General features: G+C 32.9%; 1 protein-coding gene across 1 annotated transcript; it reads left to right on the top strand.

The window, feature by feature from the left end:
* The first annotated feature begins 3,798 nt into the window (after positions 1 to 3,798).
* Positions 3,799 to 9,931, top strand: LOC110652194 (porphobilinogen deaminase, chloroplastic). Its single transcript, XM_021807749.2, has 5 exons — positions 3,799 to 4,138; positions 7,422 to 7,827; positions 8,292 to 8,498; positions 9,333 to 9,510; positions 9,620 to 9,931. Exons 1-5 carry the CDS (start codon positions 3,897 to 3,899, stop codon positions 9,730 to 9,732), a joined length of 1,146 nt encoding a protein of 381 aa, XP_021663441.2. The 5' UTR covers positions 3,799 to 3,896; the 3' UTR covers positions 9,733 to 9,931.
* Positions 9,932 to 20,560: the final 10,629 nt, after the last annotated feature.

Genomic DNA, 20,560 nt, shown 5'->3' with positions numbered 1-20,560 from the left:
TCCATAGGACAGATAGTAGAATAAATAGTGGAACAGAACACAAGATAGATATAGAAAACAATAGAAGATATCATAGAAGGAGACCAATTAGGAAGGAGCAGGATAGGAGGAGGATCAGGGTTGGTACTTGGAATGTTGGATCACTTACAGGAAAAATTAATGGAGCTTGTGGATACCTTGGAAAGGAGAAGGGTGAATATTGCTTGCATTCAGGAGACTAAATGGGTAGGAGAGAAAAGTAAGGAAGTGGGTAATTCGAGTACAAGCGTGGTTTCTTGAAAGGAGAGAAACAAGAACGGAGTGGGCATAATCATAGACAGGACATTGAAAGACTCAGTAATAGCTGTGAAAAGAGTAGGAGATAGAATTATACTAGTAAAGCTAGTACTAGAAGGAGAAACAATAAATATAGTTAGTGCTTATGCCCCACAAATAGGACTAGACAGTGAGAGTAAACAAAGGTTTTGGGAAGATATGGATGATTTAATACAAAGCATACCGAATGAAGAGAATGTTTTCATTGGTGGAAATTTGAATGGGCATGTAGGAAGTGATAGACAAGGTTATGAGAATGTTCATGGAGGTTTTGGTTTTGGCAGTCGAAATGAAGAGGAAAAAAGCATCCTGGATTTTGCTATGGCATACAACCTAATACTAGCAAATACCTACTTTATAAAAAGAGAGTCACATTTAGTGACTTTCAAAAGTGGGCAACATAGAAGCCAAATCGACTTCCTCTTAACAAGGAAGACAAATAGAGCTCTATGCAAGGATTACAATGTCATTCCAGGAGAGACTTTAACAAGTCAACATCGGTTGGTGGTCTTCGATGTCAAGTTTAGGAACAATTCAAGTAAGGTCAGAAGAAATAGTGTAGCTCGAACAAAGTAGTGGGAGTTCAAAGGAGTAAAGCAAGTGAAGTTCAAAAACGAGCTTCTCGAGCCCGAAGTATGGAAGCTGGATATGGAGGCAATGATATGTGGATACAGATGGCATCAAAGATTAGAGAAGTAGCTAGAAAAGTACTTGGAGAGTCTAAAGGACATGGACCACCCTCAAAAGAGAGATGGTGGTAGAATGAGGAAGTACAAAAGGCAGTGAAGAGAAAAAGGAAATGGTATAAGAAATTACCTAAATGTGATAATAATGAGGCATATGAACAGTACAAGATAGCAAAGAAAGAGGCAAAAAAGGCAGTTAGTCAAGCAAGAGCACAAGCCTTTGAAAAGTTATATGAGAAACTTGGAACTAAAGAAGGGGAGAAAGATATTTATAGATTAGCAAGGAGGAGAGAAAGAAAATGTCAAGATCTCAATCAAGTTAAGTGCATTAAGGATAAAGAAGAAAAAGTGTTGGTGAAAGATGAGGACATTAAAGAAAGATGGAGAAATTATTTTAATGATCTCTTTAATAATAGTCAAAATAGTAATAGCGTGAATATAGATTATAGAACAATAGAAAAGAATGTGAATTATACTAGAAGGATTAGATCTTTAGAAGTAAAGGAAGCACTTAAGAGAATGAAAGTGGGTAAAGCCTGTGGACCCGATGAAATACCAATTGAAGTGTGGAAGTATTTGGGAGATATGGGAGTGGAATGGTTAACTAAATTATTTAATAAGATTCTAAACTCAAAGAAAATGCCTGATGAATGGAGGAAGAGTATTTTAGTACCTATTTTTAAAAATAAAGGAGACATACAGAGTTGCTCAAACTATAGGGGAATTAAACTCATGAGCCATACTATGAAGTTGTGGGAGAGAGTTGTGGAGCATCGACTACGTCATGATACTTCTATCTCTCTCAATTAATTTGGTTTCATGCCTGGTCGTTCTACTATGGAAGCGATCTTTCTCATTAGAAGCTTGATGGAGAAATATAGAGATGTGAAGAAAGATCTACACATGGTTTTTATTGATTTGGAGAAGGCTTACGATAGTGTTCCAAGAGAGGTCTTATGGAATATGTTAGAACAAAAGAGGGTATCTATTAGGTACATACAAGTATTGAAAGATATGTATGAAGGAGCAACTACTATTGTGCGCACAGTGGGAGGGGACACAAGAGATTTTTCGATCTCAATTGGATTACACCAAGGATCAGCCATAAGCCCTTACCTTTTTACATTAGTTTTAGATGAACTGACGAAACATATACAAGAGAGTATTCCTTGGTGCATGATGTTTGCGAATGATATTGTTCTGATAGATGATACACGAGAAGGAGTCAATAGAAAGCTAGAACTTTGGAGAAGTACTTTAGAGTCAAAGGGTTTTAAGTTAAGTAGAATGAAGACAGAATATGCATTGCAGGTTCAGTGAAGGCCAAACTGGTGATAGGGAAGGAGTTAGTTTGAATGGAGTGATACTGCCCCAAAGTAATCAGTTTAAATAACTAGGCTCAGTCCTTCAAGTAGATGGGGGATGTGAGGAGGATGTTAGTCATAGGATTAAAGCCGGATGGTTGAAGTGGAGACGTGCCACGGGAGTTTTATGTGATCATAAGATTCCCAATAAATTGAAAGGAAAATTTTACCATACAGCCATACGATCGGCTATGTTATATGGTAGTGAGTGTTGGGCACTGAAAGAGTCGTATGCATCTAAGATAAGAGTTGCAGAGATGAGAATGTTAAGGTGGATGAGTGGCCATACTAGACTAGATAAAGTCTGTAATGAGATTATTAGAGAAAAGGTAGGAGTTGTGCCAATTGAAGATAAGTTGAGAGAAGGGAGATTAAGGTGGTTTGGTCATGTGAAGCGTAGACATACGGAGGCTGCAGTTAGACAAGTAGAGCACATTAGGTTAGAGGATAGAAAGAAAAAAGGGGTAGACCTAAATTGACTTGGAGGAGAGTAATACAACATGACCTAGAAGCATTGCACATTTCTGAGGATTTAACCCAAAATTATTCAGAGTGGAGAAAGCGAATCCATATAGGCGACCCCAAATTTTTGGGATAAAGGCTTAGTTGAGTTGAGTTGAGTTGAGTTGAGAATGTTATTTTTAATTAATAATAATGTTATATATTTTTATTATTATTAAAATTAAATAATTCAATTCATTATCTGTAATTTAATTTTTTTATTACATTAATAAAAAATATTATATTTATATATTTTTAAAATAATATTATTTTTCTTATTAATTTAATATATTTTTTATAATTTATAAAAAATAAATATTAATTTATATAAATTATAAGATAAAATATAAAAATTTGATGATATTTAAATTATTTTTTAAATAAAGCACTTTTATTACATTTTAAATAAAATAATTCTGAAAATTATTATTAATATATGTATAAAAAAATTAAATAAATATTTTAATTAATTACACTATAAATTAATTAAAAATTTATTATTATAATAAATAAAAATTTATTCAAATTAAATTAAATAAAAAAATTTCATTTAAAATTAATTTAATATTAATAATTTATTTTATTTAAAATATAATTAAAAATTAAATTAAAAAATAAAAATAATAAATTATAAATACATGTTAAGTAGTTATTAATTTTAAGCGCCGAATTAATTTTCTGCTAAATCAAGTCGAGAACATATATGTGCATATGGACTTTGCAACAACGACGAATGCCACCGCGTCTAGTCTGATTTGCTCCAAGCAGAAGGCTCTACAGGCCCCAAATAAATGCCAGTGCCACTTGGCAGGGTCTCATTTGCTTCTAATACACGTGGCAGACAACAACGCCAAAGTCAGTCGAGAACTGGATAAGATCAACTGCAGGATAACAAAACCAAGTTATCGCAATATCCTACTCAGCTCAAAGTGACAACGAAGCCATTCCTTGGAAGCCAACCCATCACTTCCATCATCTTCTTTCCTTTTGCTAGTCTTTCTCTCCTCTTTCTGTAGGCACAGGCTTGCCAATGGAGACGCTATCTTCCCTGTCTACAAGCCAAGGTCTCATGTCATGTCCTTCTTCTTCAGTCATCTCTCGCACTGGTGGGTCTGTTTCAGTTATTGGGTTTTCTCTTCCACGTTTCAAGACTCGATCTTTACCAAATTGCATTAGGAAACAAAGTTCGACGGTCCCAAGGGCCTCGGTTGCCATTGAACAGCAGACCAAAGAACCCGAAGTTGCTCTTATAAGAATTGGCACAAGAGGAAGGTACAAACAAATCTGTTTTCTGGGTTTGATTCTTTTTGTCTTTTCCCACTTTTCGATGTAGCTCTAATGTAGACTCAATTATGTGGAGTGTTGGTGTGTGTGTGTGTGTTTTTAACTAGAAATGGGTTCTGTGATTTGTTGCGAAATGAGGTTTCTCTTACCCTTTAGAATATAGAGTGTTTCAATTCAAATAGGTATTGGCATTTAATTGTTTGATCTCTGAAATTTCTCTCTGTATTTGATAATGTTGCTTTGATGTTTACTTTTCAAGTTTATATTTAGCTCGGACATTGCTTTATTATTTCAATTATTGGTTCTAATTTTGTGAACTTGATTCCTGCTTTTTCCTGGCATCTAACTGTCAAATTTGGGCACTTCTTTATTCTCACTTCTTGATTTCTAGTAAGTTGACATATTTTTATTTCATGCAATTCATCGTGGTCTCTCTTTAATGTAAAAAAAAAAAAATTGTGGCTATATATGTATTTATTAATTTTTTTTTTCTGTAAGTTACATATTTGTTTTTGTTCTCGGATCTCTCATTGTTTTGGATATTGTGCTTCAAATCTTTCCTTGTCCTTTCTCTGTGATAATTTTCTTATAGTTAAATGTGATTAATCTTCGTGCATTGGATCACCCTTTTAAATGCAATTAATTTCTGTTCAAACTATTCATTTTTCTAAGTGTTGTTTGAGTAGATAAATTCTCGAATGTAAAGTAAGATGTATTAACAATGAAAAGTTTGAAAGAAATCGATTGTGTCAGTAGTGAACGTTGATAGGTTCTTGTTTCAACTAAATACGATTTCTTGCTACTACATATAGTAGACTGACCTAGGTAATATTCTTCACTACCATGTAGAAAGTTGTTACATAGCAGAATCTCATAACACCATAACACCAAAATTAGAAGAAGGTGAAGAGAGAGAGAGAGAGAGAGAGAGAGAGAAGAGTTAGAGAGAGGAAATAATTGCTGCATTACTGATTTGATGAATGCCTATCAATTACAATGCAATGGCTATTTATACCATTCACTCTCATTTCCTACTTCAATATGTAACTACTTAATCCAACTCAACTCACTAACTACTTATTCATAACATTCTCCACCTCTTGAAATCATTCTTGTCCTCAAGAATGACGAAATGAACAACAATAAGCAAAAACATATTGTAATTATAGATGACCTACTACTACTAAGTCCTGTAATGAATTGTAATGTTCAAAACTAATATGCTGAAATTGGACTTTCTTCCTTCATATTTGCCTTTCTTTCTTTGCCTTCTCCATCTTTCAAGTTCATATTTCTTAAGAATTGCAAAGGCAGCTACCTTCAAAATTAATTTCTTCTGCAGTCTTCTTGATTTCTCCCATTTATCCTCCATGGAAATTTGGAATACACAAGAACAAAACTTATAATCATGGTCCTCTTGAATTGGTAAGATCAATTCATCTCCATTGCTCCAAGAAATTGCATTGTCCAGCAAGGTTTTCCTGTGATGAGCAATTTTTCATGAAATGAAAAGCAATTCAATAGCATCCTACTCCATTTCTCGAACTCCAGCAACAAGAACCTCATCCTAGCTGGTTAACATATGCTGAAGGCCATTACATAAATTTTGGACTTTCTTCACAACACAATTAGAGATTTTAAATTTCTTTCTTCAAAATTCTATTCATCAACATCTTTAATCCCAGAATCAATGTCAATTGCTTCTTGGATTTGAGAAAACATTCCACAATCATTCTCAAGAAATTCGTCTGTTTCTTTCTCTATTTTTTGCTAAACTTTCCCTTGGTGATCTATCATGTCTTCATTAGCTCCAAGGATTTTAGATTCTGCACCCAGAAATTCTTCAACAGTAGCAATATTATCAATATTGCTTTCATCTTTCATTTGTGGCCGGATCCTTTGGAACTGTTAGCAAGCTTCTACTTTCGGCTCCCCTGACTCCAATATCCTTAGTAGAGACCTCCTTGCCTTTTCCTTTACAAATGTATCATGAAGGATCTCAAATCCTCGCTTAATGCATTGTTATCAACAGAGACTCGAACCAATTTATCCATAGTAGAGACCTCCTTCCCTTCCTCCTTTGCGGATGTATTCATGAAAGATCTCAAATCCTCCTTCAATGATTGCTATCAGCAGAGAATCAATCCAATTTCCCTTCCAGCACATTAAATCTTTCCTCTATTGAATTAAATTTCCCATCCACATTCTCCTGCATTACCCTACTTCTTTCTTCCAATTCAGCAACCCTAACCAACTCGAAAGTAACCACCACAGACCCTATAGACTAGTCTTTATTGCAACAGTAATGCAGTGAAAACCCAAGAACTTCATGAATAGTGTTTCAGTATAATATGAAGTTTCAAACTTCAAGAAACAATAATAATAATAATAATAATAATAATAATAATAATAATAATAATAATAATAATAATAATAAACAAAGAATAGAGATCTAATTCTTGGAAAGCAGAAATTTTGAGGAAGAAAGAAGATTTCAAAAAATTGAATAAAATACGAATTGCTAGCAAAACCCTAATTTCAGGGTTTGTACCAGAAAAGAGCTGACGGGAAGAAGAAAGAAGGAAGGAAGATGAAATAGAGGGAAGAAAGGGAAGAAATTTTAGGGAAGAAGAAAGAAGAAATAGAGGAAGAAGGGAGAAGAATTAGATAAAGGAAGAAGAAGAAGAATAGAGGGAAGGCAGAAATCTCAGAGAAGAAGGAGAATTAGAGGGAAGAAGAGAGGAGGAGAGAAGAATAGAAGGAACCTAGTATTTGGGGAGAGTAATCTGCCATGGATGCAACTCCCACGAAGCAAGTTTCAGTTGTTGCCCATTGATCTAACAACTCTGCTGCCAATTTGTTACATAGCAGAATCTCAGAACACCATAATACCAGAATTAGAAGAAGAAGAAGAAGAGAGAGAGAGAGAGAGAGAGAGAGAGGAAATAATTATTGTATTATTGATTTGATGAAACCATTCACTCCCATTTCCTACTTCACTATATAACTACTTAATCCAATTCAGCTCACTAACTGCTTAGTCATAACAAAAGTATGGAAAATTTTCTGGTGGAAACAGTTAACAATGGTATCAGGAAAGTAATGGACGTAATTTTCTCTTTTTGATGTCGAAGAAAATATAAATTGCTTCATTTTATTGTCTGAGTTAAAATTACCTCCCACCACAACCCTTGTTCCCTGGTCTTCCCACTCTTCTAATTCTTGTTACAGATATTTTGGGATATTGATATTCTTTTTGTATGTATGACAGCCCACTAGCAGTTGCCCAGGCTTATGAGACACGGGACAAACTCATGGCAATACATTCTGAGCTAGCTGAAGAAGGGGCTATTCAAATCGTGATAATAAAGACAACAGGAGATAAAATATTAACTCAACCACTTGCAGATATAGGTGGGAAAGGATTGTTTACAAAAGAAATAGATGAGGCATTAATAAGTGGTGAAATTGACATTGCAGTCCACTCCATGAAAGATGTCCCCACGTATTTACCAGAGAAGACAATCCTTCCATGTAACCTTCAGCGGGAGGATGTTAGAGATGCATTTATTTCCTTGAGTGCATCTTCACTGGCTGAGCTTCCTGCTGGGAGTGTCATTGGTACTGCTTCCCTCAGAAGAAAGTCACAAATACTCAACAGATATCCATCACTCACTGTAAGCGATAGGGTGACCTGTTTTTATTGTTATTCTTCTAAGACCATGATAATGAATTTCTACAGAATCTTTTTGCAGGGAAAGCTGCTTAATATATCTATAAAATCATATTTTCTAGGTTCATTTAACATTGACTATTCATTCGAATGTGCCAATGCAGCTGTGACATCTTGTTCCTAGAAAATGTTATATTGCAGTGCACAGAATTAAATATCAGTTGCTACCATAATATAATGCAGCAATGTGATGGATTTTGGCCGTCAATTACCACCATCCCTAGTATAGTGATTATCTACTGTTATGTACAGGGTAAAAAAAAAATAGAACGCTATTTTTCGTGCATGATTTTGTCCTTTCCTATATTTTATGCTAAAAACAGTTAATTTTTTTTTTTCTGATATTCTTGGTGGGTGACATCTTTCTGTTGCTTCTCTTTTATCCTTTTGGTTAATTTCATATTCCAGGTCTTAGAGAATTTTCGAGGGAATGTTCAGACACGGCTGAGAAAACTTAATGAAGGAGTGGTCCAAGCAACGCTATTGGCATTAGCTGGACTTAAACGCTTAAATATGACAGAAAATGTGACTTCAGTTCTTTCACTTGATGACATGCTACCAGCAGTTGCCCAAGGGGCAATTGGAATTGCTTGTCGAAGTGATGATGATAAAATGGTGAGTTTTTTTCTTGTATATCCCTAGACCAATTGAATGCATGATGTAGTTTATCTAATTATCTAAAAATCAACATGTCTAATATATGCCACAAGGTATGCATTAATACTGATTACCTGAACTTTCTGTGATAGTGGCTGACCATTTAGGTGTTGCTCACCAGATTTGTTGCCATACTATTCTTATTTATTCCCCAAGCTACATGTAGAAATCCAATGCTATGAATTGAAATGTGTACAGATACTTTTAAAAAAAAAAAAAAGCAATGTGAACAGATAAATGCAGATGAGCAAGTGAATGACTTGACCTAATTCAGATTAAGAGGACTGTTGGAACTGATGGGCATGGGTCAAATGAGTTATTTTTTTTATTCTATACTTCCTAACTTGATCAATTCAAAAATTGTATACACGGGGTAAAATATGGTAATGGATAAACTCATACAGTAGACTTAAGGAAATGGTGTCAACAATTGAAAACCTGCAGGATGTGTCATATAAGCGTTGAAAACCAGTTCTTGTTGTTAATATATCAGCTTTGCAGGGGATATATTAGCTTTACAGTTATTGGCTTGCATTGGCTGTTTTGTTTAGTGGCTGCTATTACTATGATGCAGCAATGAATCTTATAGGATAGTGCAATCATTCTCTTTGTGAGCTTGAATCTCAAGGACATTGCAATCAAGTATGAATTAAACATGATATTTTTACCGATTAAAATTGTTCATTCATGCCAACATTCTTGTTGCAGCAAATTTTTTTCTACATGATGTTCTCATATTGGCCTGTTTAATCTTCTTTTCTTTTTCCAATTTTTATAATTGCCTATTTGCAGGCTGATTACCTAGCTTCATTGAACCATGAGGACACTAGACTAGCAGTTGCATGTGAGAGGGCCTTCCTTGAAACCTTGGATGGATCATGCCGCACTCCAATTGCTGGGTATGCTTGTAAAGGTGAGGACGGTGATTGCATATTCAAAGGGCTGGTGGCTTCTCCAGATGGAACCCAAGGTATGATTATATTTTTTTCGAAAAGAAGATGCTTGATTTCATTTACCTTTTGCTCTTTTATGGCAATTGAGTTTTGCCCCTCAACAGCTAAATTTCTGTTGTATTTCAGTACTAGAAACTTCTAGAAAAGGTCCCTATACTTTTGACGATATGGTTATGATGGGAAAGGATGCTGGCAAGGAACTTCTTTCGCGGGTAGGCCCAGGATTCTTTGATAGTTGAAGAGCTTAATAGCAGCTTAAGAAGGCTGCATGGTTTAATTTTTAGGCGTAGCACTTTAGGCTTCCTGTTCCTTGATCCCTCTTGATCTATTATTCATCATATAATTAAGAGGAATAGCTGTTTGATTTGTTGTAAAGTAGAAGGGAATGTTTGGAGGCTGATAATTTGTGAAAAGCCAATTTTTGCTTGCTCTTTCTCACGAATATGTTTTACATATGCGTGTATTCTTTGCAAAACGTGAGTAATGACGTACTCAAGGGGTTGGTGGCGGTCGCTGCTCTCCCATAAAATTTAATTTTTCAATTGGGAGTAGGCTGATATTTGATCCCTTAAAAAGAATTTTCTAACAAAATTTTAAAATGTTTATATATGTTATTGACTATATTAAATAAAAAATTTATGAGTTCAGTAACACAAAAAAAAAAAAAAAAAAAATTAGTGTATGTTTTTAAATTTTTTTTTAAGTAATAAAAAATGAATATTAAAAAAATTTAAATTATAAATGAAATATATTTACATTTAAGTTTAAAAATTATATCCATTATTGGTCTCTTATGTTTGTATTGACCTATCGAAGATTAAATATTGAATATGAGCATTACCTCTTTCCTTGACTCAATATCCTGTGCTTGAATGTTTTTAATTTGTTTGAGCTAATAAAAGAATAAAAGGAAATGACATTTTACTACGGTTATGAAATTATTTCATTCAAGGAGTGCATACATGATCAAATCGGTTGCTGGCTGTTGATCGTTGCTGGGGGTACTTGGATTAATGCTCTTTATAATTTAGATTTTGTATAGTTGTAATTTTAGTTTTAACGTTGTAATTTTAGTTTCAACTTGTAATTTTGCCCGAATTTTATTTTACTTTAATAATATAATTTAATATTTGTTTTCAATATTTTATATTTTTAAATCATACTAAAATTTTGTTAATATTAAAATTTTTAATTAATTATATTAAATACAAATTAAATTTTATTAAAATTTCAAACGTGGTATATTAGGCCCATCGTTGGATGATAAGAGACATAAATGGGAATGCATTCTCATGGACAATTCTACTTTTATTACCTTAATTTTGGATAAATGTGTTTTTTTAATCAAACACCAATAATTTTTAAAATAAAATTATTAAGTTAAACATTATCTAATATTAATAATTAAATTTATAATTAAAAAAATTAAAATGATATATAAACTCAATTAGATCTTATCTAATAAAACTAATTTTACTTTTAAAATAAAATTTTAAATATTTTATATTTTTAAATAATTTTTTTAATTAAGAGTGGAAACAATTGTTAAAATTTGATTTTTAATCTTTAGCTTATATATATATATATATAAAAGTTAAATAAAATTTTAAACTCAATTTGGTATTATCTAATAATGATTTTATATTTTTAAATAAAATTATTATTTTTTTAATTATACAAATTTGATAGTTGGAATCGTTCATCTGCATATGACCCAATATATTAACTTTGTTCGAATGAATTTAAAACAAAATAAGAATGCTATTGCAAAAAATTAAAGCAACTATGCCTCACTATAATTTGGAATATATATCTCATCATGGTTTGAGGGTTTTTATAAAAAAAAATCATTCATATTTCAAAATGTCAAATGTGATTAACTCTAATAAGTTAAACTTTATAACATAAAAATTCTTCAATACAACAGAGACACATGTGCTGTCACACCTTACACTTCCGTACAACATAAACATGATCCCATAGTATATCTAATAAATTATTAAATTTCACCTATCGATAACTCATTAAATACACTACAAAGGATTTTAAACAAATTCAATTCATTTTACAATTGTAAAATGATGTTAAAATATTATTTAAAAGTCATTAATTGGAGTTTAAAATTATAAGTGAAAATTTTGGTTAATCCAACTTTCTGCAAATTTTATAAAAATTTCGATAGAGTGCCGGCTGTAATTTGAGAAAACAGTTCTTCAAAACCTGAAAAAAAAAACACTTTCAACAAAATTTTCTCAATCTCAACTTTAATATTCCTCAGTTCAACACAATTTCAATACATTTTCAATATTCATCGATACTTAATTCAACACATTTTAAAATAAACATCAATTTTAATTAATATATTCAATATAAACACAAAAGTTTAAATTTTACAGAAAGAAAACAAAAATAATATCATTACAATTTATACTGTACAACTGCTCAACTAATACAAAAGATACATATGAACAAAAAATCAACATTAAACTAAATTACAAATGGTATAAATAATATACCCGTACAAAAACTCTCAAACGATGCTCCCCTATCACTGTAGCAGCTCACTCTGCTACTTTGTACTTTTCCCTATCTGCGATAGCAATAAAAAGCCATCGCTGAGCAAACACTAAGTGGTGCATAATAAAATTTTAAAATAGCTGAGCATAAAAAGCATATATCGATAAACACATTTTTAAATCCTTTCATAATCACACTTAATGAAATGGATATCAACTTTTACAATATTATTTTATCAAAATAATTTATAAATCATAGTGTTGTCAATCAATACACAACTTAGGCCATGTCACAAAATTTCCAATCAATGTCGTGTTGTACACTACGACAAAGCAATCTCAACCCCACTAATCGAAATCAATGAGGGAGGTAGTTAGCTAGCTATATGAGTACTCATCCAATCTCAACCTTAAACTGGCAAGCCAGAGAGAGAGGAATATAACCAATCTCAACCCTATAAATGAAAGAGGAACATAGTGATATTGCCATGCCGAGTGTGAATCTAAAACCAAATTCAAAATCATAGTGTTCAAATATTTCATACAAAACACTAATAAATTTTCATTCTAAATTTCCATTTACAAAATAGGCAACACCACATTTCTTAAAGCTATAATAAACATAAATCGCTCATAATACATGTTCAAATAAATTTTTAAGTAGAAAATAAGAAATAAAAAATTATTGTGCACAAACCTCGTATATGAGTTTTTCCTTACTTCACTCCCGTCTAGTTCCTTCCTCGGAAGGCCCTTTCTCCACTGAAATACAATATTAAGGTGTTTTAATATTTATCCAAATTTTGTCTAACCATAATTCTACTAATTGCATTGTGCATTTGAAAGTGACTTATAAGGTCTTGTAAGTAAAGCTCTTTAAATTCTTGGTTATGAAGGTTACTATTCATTTGACCAATTGGGTAAAATATTGACATTTTCATACTTAATAGGTATATTAGTTTTAATTGCACCTATATACCACATTTGGGGTTACAATTATGTTGGCATTGGTTGCCAATTGAAATTCCAAACTCCCTAAGTAAAATTCCAAAATTTCAGTTTTGGGTCACTTGGTTTTACTGTTCTATTGGACCTTCTACAGTGGAAAATTGACCAACTTTTCTTCATCAAAGTTGTTCCTTAATGTCTTAGCTTTAATTTCCTTTTTGAATCACTCCATTTGGAGTTCTGTAACTCAAGTTATGCCACTTTTTCTAAGGCTAGCCAGATTGATAAAAAATCCAGAATTCTGGGCCAATTCTGGTTCTAGCAGATTTAGGGACCTAAGTTTGGTTGGCAATTTGACTTGGTTATGGTAAAAATTTGGATTTGTGTTCGTCATAAAGGTTATACTATGTCTAAGCTTTCCAATGGTATAAAAATCAGGTCATTTGGACCTTTCTACACTAAGTTATGACCATTTGAATAAGTACTGTTCATTGGGTCAATTCTGTACAGTGACAGGGTACCAAATCCGGATTTAACCAAATTTTACACTAACTTATGGTCAGTTTTAGGGCAAGGTTTCTGCATGAAAATTGTTGCTTTGGGTCTTAATTTTCATCTCCAATTAGCCTCATACCAATTGGAGTAACAAAATTTCAATTATGGCTATTTGAGTAGACTATGGTCAGGCTGTCTAGAATTGGACATTACACATTCATAATTCCCTTTCAATTTCAATCATTCAATCACACTCCTAACCACACCAATTGTGACACCCCTTACCCGACTACAGTGTAGCCGAGCAAGTTATGCCACTCAGTGTGCCGGAGCACTCTATTTTATCTGATTTCATTACAGCCCTTGATTTATTTATTCAAAAACTTTATTGAAGATTTAGGCTATTTTTACTTTTATCAAAATCTAACTAAATTGGAAATTTCAAAAATTTTAATGATAATCCAACAAAGTGTCGGCTGTAATTTGGACTAACAGTTCTTCTGAACCTGCCAAAGACAATTTCAATATATACTCAATTTCTCAAACTTAATAGTCTCAAAAATTTTCAAACATAATGTATCTCAATACAGTATCCAGATTTCTCAGAAATCTCATTAGATTTTCAATATCTCAATATTCACAAGTATAATCTCATTATAACTCAAATTCAATTCACATACTAAAATACTTACTTTGAATAGCTTCCATAATTCATAGGTTAATTACATGAGTTTATTTTGTACAAGATATACAAATAATTTACAATGTGCTAGGAATGAACAATATACATAACATGTATAAAATGAGCCCTATCTACATGCATTGCTGAGGAGGTGACAATCTTGAACTCTTCCGACACTTCGCAGATCCGACTCCAAAAATCTTAGTCGATACCCACTGGTTTTTACCTTTTCAAGACTGCGAGGAAGCAATTCCATCGCGCTAAGCATTTCTGCTTAGTGGTGCAATAATATAACAAGAAATAATATATACAAATAAAGAAAGAACAGAGCATAATTTGAATGCTTAAGAATCAATTTAATTTAATACAATGTGTCTAATGTTAATTATCTTTTATTCTCATTTGTTTCGCTTTGGAAGCATTTAATTCCGAAATTCACAGTGATAATGTACGATATACAGAATTAATAAAAATACTCAATTTATATTCATATGGCAATAGAAGGTACATTTAAAATATTTAGTTAAGTTATACCTATTTTTGCAACTCTCTTATCATTTTACTTAACAATTTTTATGTGGTTTGGATCATTTCATAATTGTAACTAATTCTTTTGAAGTCTTATTAACTCATTCATTTGATCTCTAATGTTTTTAATTACTAATAGTCTTAATTTATTTCAATAAATTACACTGCCCAAGTGACCTACGACAGGCTGACTAAACTGGATAACGGGTCGTTGGCACTGGACACCGCTGTGCCTCGGGCCGTCATACCATGGGACGCAGAACGTCAACCACGTATGCAGTCAGTATGGCTAAAAAGCCATGATATCACATGATCGGGAATGAAAGCCATGAATACTGGCATAAAAGCCATGAATACGGGCATAAAGCCATGAATATAGGCATAAAGCCTTTCGCAGTACTGCTAAAACAATACCTTATTGGCATGCCAAACTATCCAATCTGACACACACGTCTAGGCAATACAAGGGCATATAATATCATCAAATATTAATATGTTGTGTTTTATGTCTTTATTATTTCACGATAAATTTCATAATTTGTACATTGATCATAATATTCATACATTCCTTACATCATTCCTATTGATCACAATTCACAATAATGGTATTCATATACCATTGTACTCAAAATATTTCTCCTCTCTACAATAATGAGAACTAATGTCTCATTCATACATTAATATGGTTCATTTATTCATTCATTATGTTATTCATATTGATCACAATTCTAAGCAATGGTTCACATGTACCATTGTATTCAAAACATTTTTCTTTTCTCATTTATACATTCAAGAATCTATTTATGTAATTACAAATTTTATATTTCAAGTTGAGTTACTAATATTTTATGAATTCCATTTGTGATGGGCATATATGACCTAACTATCTATTCACATCAATTAGGTGACTTATTTTTCATGTTTTAAGTAATCCATGAATATTTCATGGATTTCAAATTTATGGCCTAAATTTCTTTTTAACAATTTTGACTAGGATGCATAGTCCATATTTGTCATACAATTCTAAGCATTTAAGCTTAGAATTGGTTCTAGGTCTTCATCTTAATTCACTAATCATTTTGATTACTATTCACCATACTAGTCAACCAAAATGTTGACCTTTTTATACTTAATGGATATATTAATTCTAATTACACCAAGATCCCACATTTTGAGTTTTACATTTACTAGTATTAATTGCCAATTGCAATTTAAAGTCTCCTAGATGCATTTCTAATTTCAAATTTTGAATTTCAAGTTTTGGTGTCACTATTCACCTCATTGGTCAACAAAAATGTTGACTTTTGCATAGATAATAGGTACATTGGTTTTAACACTCCCGATGTACCACATTTTGCATTTAAAACTTGTTGGAATCAATTACCAAATCCATTTCCAAGCTTATTTCAAGTTTTCATGTCACTATTCACTTCATTAGTCAACTAAAATGTTGACTTTTGCATAGAAAATATGTACATTGACTTTGGCACTTCAAACATACTACATTTTTCATTTAAAACTTGTTGGTTTTGGTCACTTTCTCAAAGCTTAGGTCATTTTGGCAAAATTGCCAATTTTCGGTTTTGGTGCTCCGAAGTTGCACTGTTTCATTGGTCGATTTACTATTGGAATTTGACAAAACTTCCTTCATAGAAAATGTTCCTTATTTTGTTTAGTTGAATTTCTTTTTTTGAATCACTCCATTTGGAGTTTTGTAGCTCAAGTTATGGCCAAAATAAGTTTATCGCTCACGCAATCGCTCATGCTGCTATCATGGGTTCTGGCAGATTTTGATCCAATTTTGGTCAGTAATTTGATCAAGTTAAGTTCCTAATTTGATCTAACTTTCTTCATATGAAATATTCTACTATGCATTAAGTTTCCATCGGTTCAAGAATCGCCTAAATCCGAGTTTTCTAGAGAGAGTTATAGTCCTCCAAACATTGCTGCTCAAATGAAAATTCTGGAAATCTCAGTACAGTAAACTTCACTTTGCTCAATGATTTGATTAGGTTCTGGTCATAATTTGGGGTAGGTTTCTTCATGAAAGTTGTTTTTATATGTCTTAACTTGTTGCTGTAAAAATTTCAGGTCAATTGACCATATCTACAGTGAGTTATGGCCAAATGAACAGTTTTGGTCATTTCTGCAGGAGCTGTTTGCAGGGTATCCGGATTGGGGCCAACTTTTGGTCCTCTTGCTTTGGTCTTTTGGGCATGGTTTCTTCAGCAAAAATGTGCCATTATAAGCCTAGTTTCATGTACAATTGGCCAAATATCAATTGGACTAACACAGCCAAAGTTATGGCTGTGTAATTGGACTGAAATCTCAGTCCATTGCTGCTGTCCCTAGGCAGCATAGTCATTCCCTTTTACCATGCTATTTTTCAATCCATATTATGGTCAAATCTCCTCAAATGGTCACTAATTGACCATTAAAATGTCTTTTAACAATTTCATAAGCCAAGTCCACATTTTCACTCCCAAACCCTAATTTCCCATTATGATTCACACATACACCTTAGATACACACTTTCATTCATCACATATGTGTATATGCATCTTAAACATAATCTCTAATTCATTTTAAGTCCATTAAAACCATCAAAAATACTCCATCATTGTTCCTTCCTTAGGGCTGCCAAAATTTATGGTACACATACACATGAGTTTTAGTCCATTTAACTTACAATTTCATACTAAATTCAAGTCCTTAACATGGAAGTAAAGGAATATTAGCATAAGTAAGCACTAACCTCTTGTAGGGCAAAATTTTCCAAGCTTAAACTTCCCTTTCCTTCACTTTCTAGGCTGCCAAACACCTTCCCAAGATGAGTGGACAAGTTTTAATGAAGAGAATTTAAGGTTTAGTGGTGAGAATTCAAGGTTTGGAAGAGAGAAAATGAAATGAATTTTAATGGAGGAAGAAAGGTTCACGTATGGAAATTGGGAAGAAGAAGAAAGCTGCATTTTTGTCTCATTTTCTGCCCATTTTATTGATTTTAAATGGGTTATAGCCATGTGTCACCATATAATTGGGTGAAGGTACACTAATGACATCATGTGATGTCATAAATTCCCATTTAATTCATTTTTTTTTCTTTTCTTTTCTACTCATTTTCAATTCAATTTTTAGTAATATTTATTCACATTTTAGATCATAATAATTATTTACTTAACTGGACAAGTCGGCCAAAAATCGTCTCTGAAGGCGAAATGACCAAAATGCCCTCCGTTTGGCTTAACGGGTCAAAATTGTCTGTACCGATTGAAAAATTTTTCTAAATATTTTCTTGGTATTCTAATGCCATAGGAACCTCAATGACCCTTCTCTGGAGTCCCAAAAATTATTTTATGAAATTTTTTTCGGGTCTAGGGCTCCTCGTTGCGAGAACCGCAACTTACCTCTGGTTACCCATCGCTTGGGCACCGGCTCGTTTAACTTGGTTGTAATTTATTTCTAAAATTTTTCCTAAATTTTTCTTATTTATATTTGAGTTAATTTTTGGTTCCTGACTTTAATTTAAATATTTTTCCGGACGTTCTAGCTGTCCGGACCGACACCGGTCACCGGAACAGTAGAATGTACGGAGTTGCTACCGGGAGGATGTTACACCAATTGACCAATTTAAGCATCAATTAGGTCAATTTGCATCAATTCACCAAATCCCCAAAATTTCCTCCAAATTTCCAATTGTCAAGAACCCTAATTATACATTTACCATAATTCATGAAATTAAAGTATTCCAATAGCATCTACTCACTCAATTAGACTTATATACATGGTTAATTGAGATAAAACATATCATCTTCCCCAACATCCCATGGCTACTGAAATTCTTAAAATTCCCTAACACATCATTTTTGTTTCATTTTCAACAAATTCTAACTTAGTTCACTTGCCTAAGCATGAATATAGAGAGAAAATTGGAAGATTCATTACTAACCTCTTTGTTGGATCTCCCAAGTCTTCAATTCTTCAATTATCTTCTTCCTTTTTGTTCCCAAATTGTCTAGCAAGGTCTAAGGATGAGTTTTAGTTTTGGGACTTAGGGAAATTATGGGAGAGAATTGGAGAAATTTAAGCTTGCAAAGCTTTAACAATGGTGGAATTTGGAGAAATGAGAGAGAGAAGAGAGAGAAGGTGACGGCAAGGAGAAGAAAAGAAGAAGCAATTTTTGTTTTTCTAAATTTAATTTTTTATTTATGTGTATTTATCCACATAATTACATAATTAAAAATTAAAATGATTAATTGTGTCATGCTTACCTCGCCTTAGTGATGTCATAATGCTTTTATTTCTATTTTCTTTTTCTTTTCTTTCCATAATCTCTTCACTTTAAATCAATTTTCCATAAATTTAATTTCCTACTTTTTAATGGACATTCAGGCTAAGAGTCACCTCTAAAGGTGAATTGACCAAATTGCCCCTTACCGGTTTGATTCGTTTTTTCAACAGTGCTAAATTGCTTATGGAACTCTGATTCAATTATTTGAGTTTGTTCTCAATTCTTTTTTGTGGTTTTCATAGTTTCACTAACTTCTCAATAATTCTTAGGCCTGAGGTGTCACAGTGTGCCACACGAAATTTGGGCAACAACTGATCTCGCAGTCATTTCTCGATACGGTCACCCATCACTGTGGCCTTGGCTCATTTAACCTTTTATGCTTTGTTTTCTTTATTTTCATTTCACCTTCATATAATTTCTATTAATTTTGGTTTATGGCTTTTCTAGATGACTTAATTATGATTCTAAGCCTCTTAACTGTTCGGACCGACACTAGTCACCGGAACGGTAAAATGTATAGAATTAATGACTATAGGGGTGTTATAATTCTCCCCCCCTTAAAATAAATTTCGTCTCAAAATTTTACCTGATATTAATCTCTGAATAGCTATGAGTGTTGCCTCCTCATATCCTCCTCGAGCTCCCAAGTAGCCTCCTGGCTTGAATGATGGTTCCACAATACTTTAACCAATGGTATCTGCTTGTTCCTCAGCTGCTTTACCTCATGTGCTAGAATCTCTATAGGTTCTTACTCATATGTGAGGTCTGGATTCACCTCAATCTCCTCAACAGGTAGAACATGAGATGGGTATGATCTATACCTCCTCAACATAGACACATGGAAGACATTATATATCCTTTCTAGCTCTGAAGGTAGTGCCAATCTGTATGCCAGAGGACCCACTCTCTCTAGAATCTCATATGGTCCAATAAAGCGAGGACTCAGTTTTCCCTTTCTGTCAAATCTAATAATCTTCTTCCAAGGGGAAACCTTGATGTCACACTCTACCCCTCTGTAAGGCATAACATGATCCCGTAGTATACCTAATGAATTACCAACTCCGTCTACTGATAACCCATTAAATACACTACAAGGGATTTTAAAAACTTTTCTTACTTCTTTTACAGTGGTGAGCACTATTTACAGGTGTTAAAAACTTTTGTGAACTGAAGTGATAGAACTAACACATTTGAATTATTTGGAGTTTCTGTAAAAATTTTGGCAGAGTGCCATCTGTATTTTGGATAAAACAGTTCTTCAGAAAACCTGTGAAAAACACTTCAATAAATTTCCAAATCTCAACTTCAACATTTTTCTCAACCCAACACAGTTCTCAAGTCAAATTCACAGTAATTTTTCAAGGACTGAGATAAAGAAATATAATACAATTTTTACAAGTCAAAATATCTCATAATTTACCTTATAACTTCAATCTACAATTTTTATTTACAACTGCTCAAAACCAGCAACAATATGTACATACAATGAACATACATTACATTACAAAATACAAAATATTGGTATACTCATTATACTCGGTAGTCTCTCGTTGGAGGTACTAGCAGCCTAGTTCTTAGTCTCACAGACTCTGTCTGTCTACTGCGACAAG

The sequence above is a fragment of the Hevea brasiliensis genome, chromosome 6 (assembly GCF_030052815.1).
Source record: "Hevea brasiliensis isolate MT/VB/25A 57/8 chromosome 6, ASM3005281v1, whole genome shotgun sequence".
In the NCBI taxonomy this organism is placed as follows: domain Eukaryota; kingdom Viridiplantae; phylum Streptophyta; class Magnoliopsida; order Malpighiales; family Euphorbiaceae; genus Hevea; species Hevea brasiliensis.
The sequence above is the reverse complement of the archived record's forward strand: the minus strand, read 5'-3'. Positions and strand labels throughout refer to the sequence as shown.

Bases quoted from the DNA above. Each gene is read 5' to 3' on its own strand.
- LOC110652194 (XM_021807749.2), top strand. From the start codon at position 3,897: ATGGAGACGCTATCTTCCCTGTCTACAAGCCAAGGTCTCATGTCATGT. The intron at 8,499-9,332 runs GTGAGTTTTTTT...GCCTATTTGCAG, and splicing joins GAAGTGATGATGATAAAATG to GCTGATTACCTAGCTTCATT. The intron at 9,511-9,619 runs GTATGATTATAT...GTTGTATTTCAG, and splicing joins TTCTCCAGATGGAACCCAAG to TACTAGAAACTTCTAGAAAA.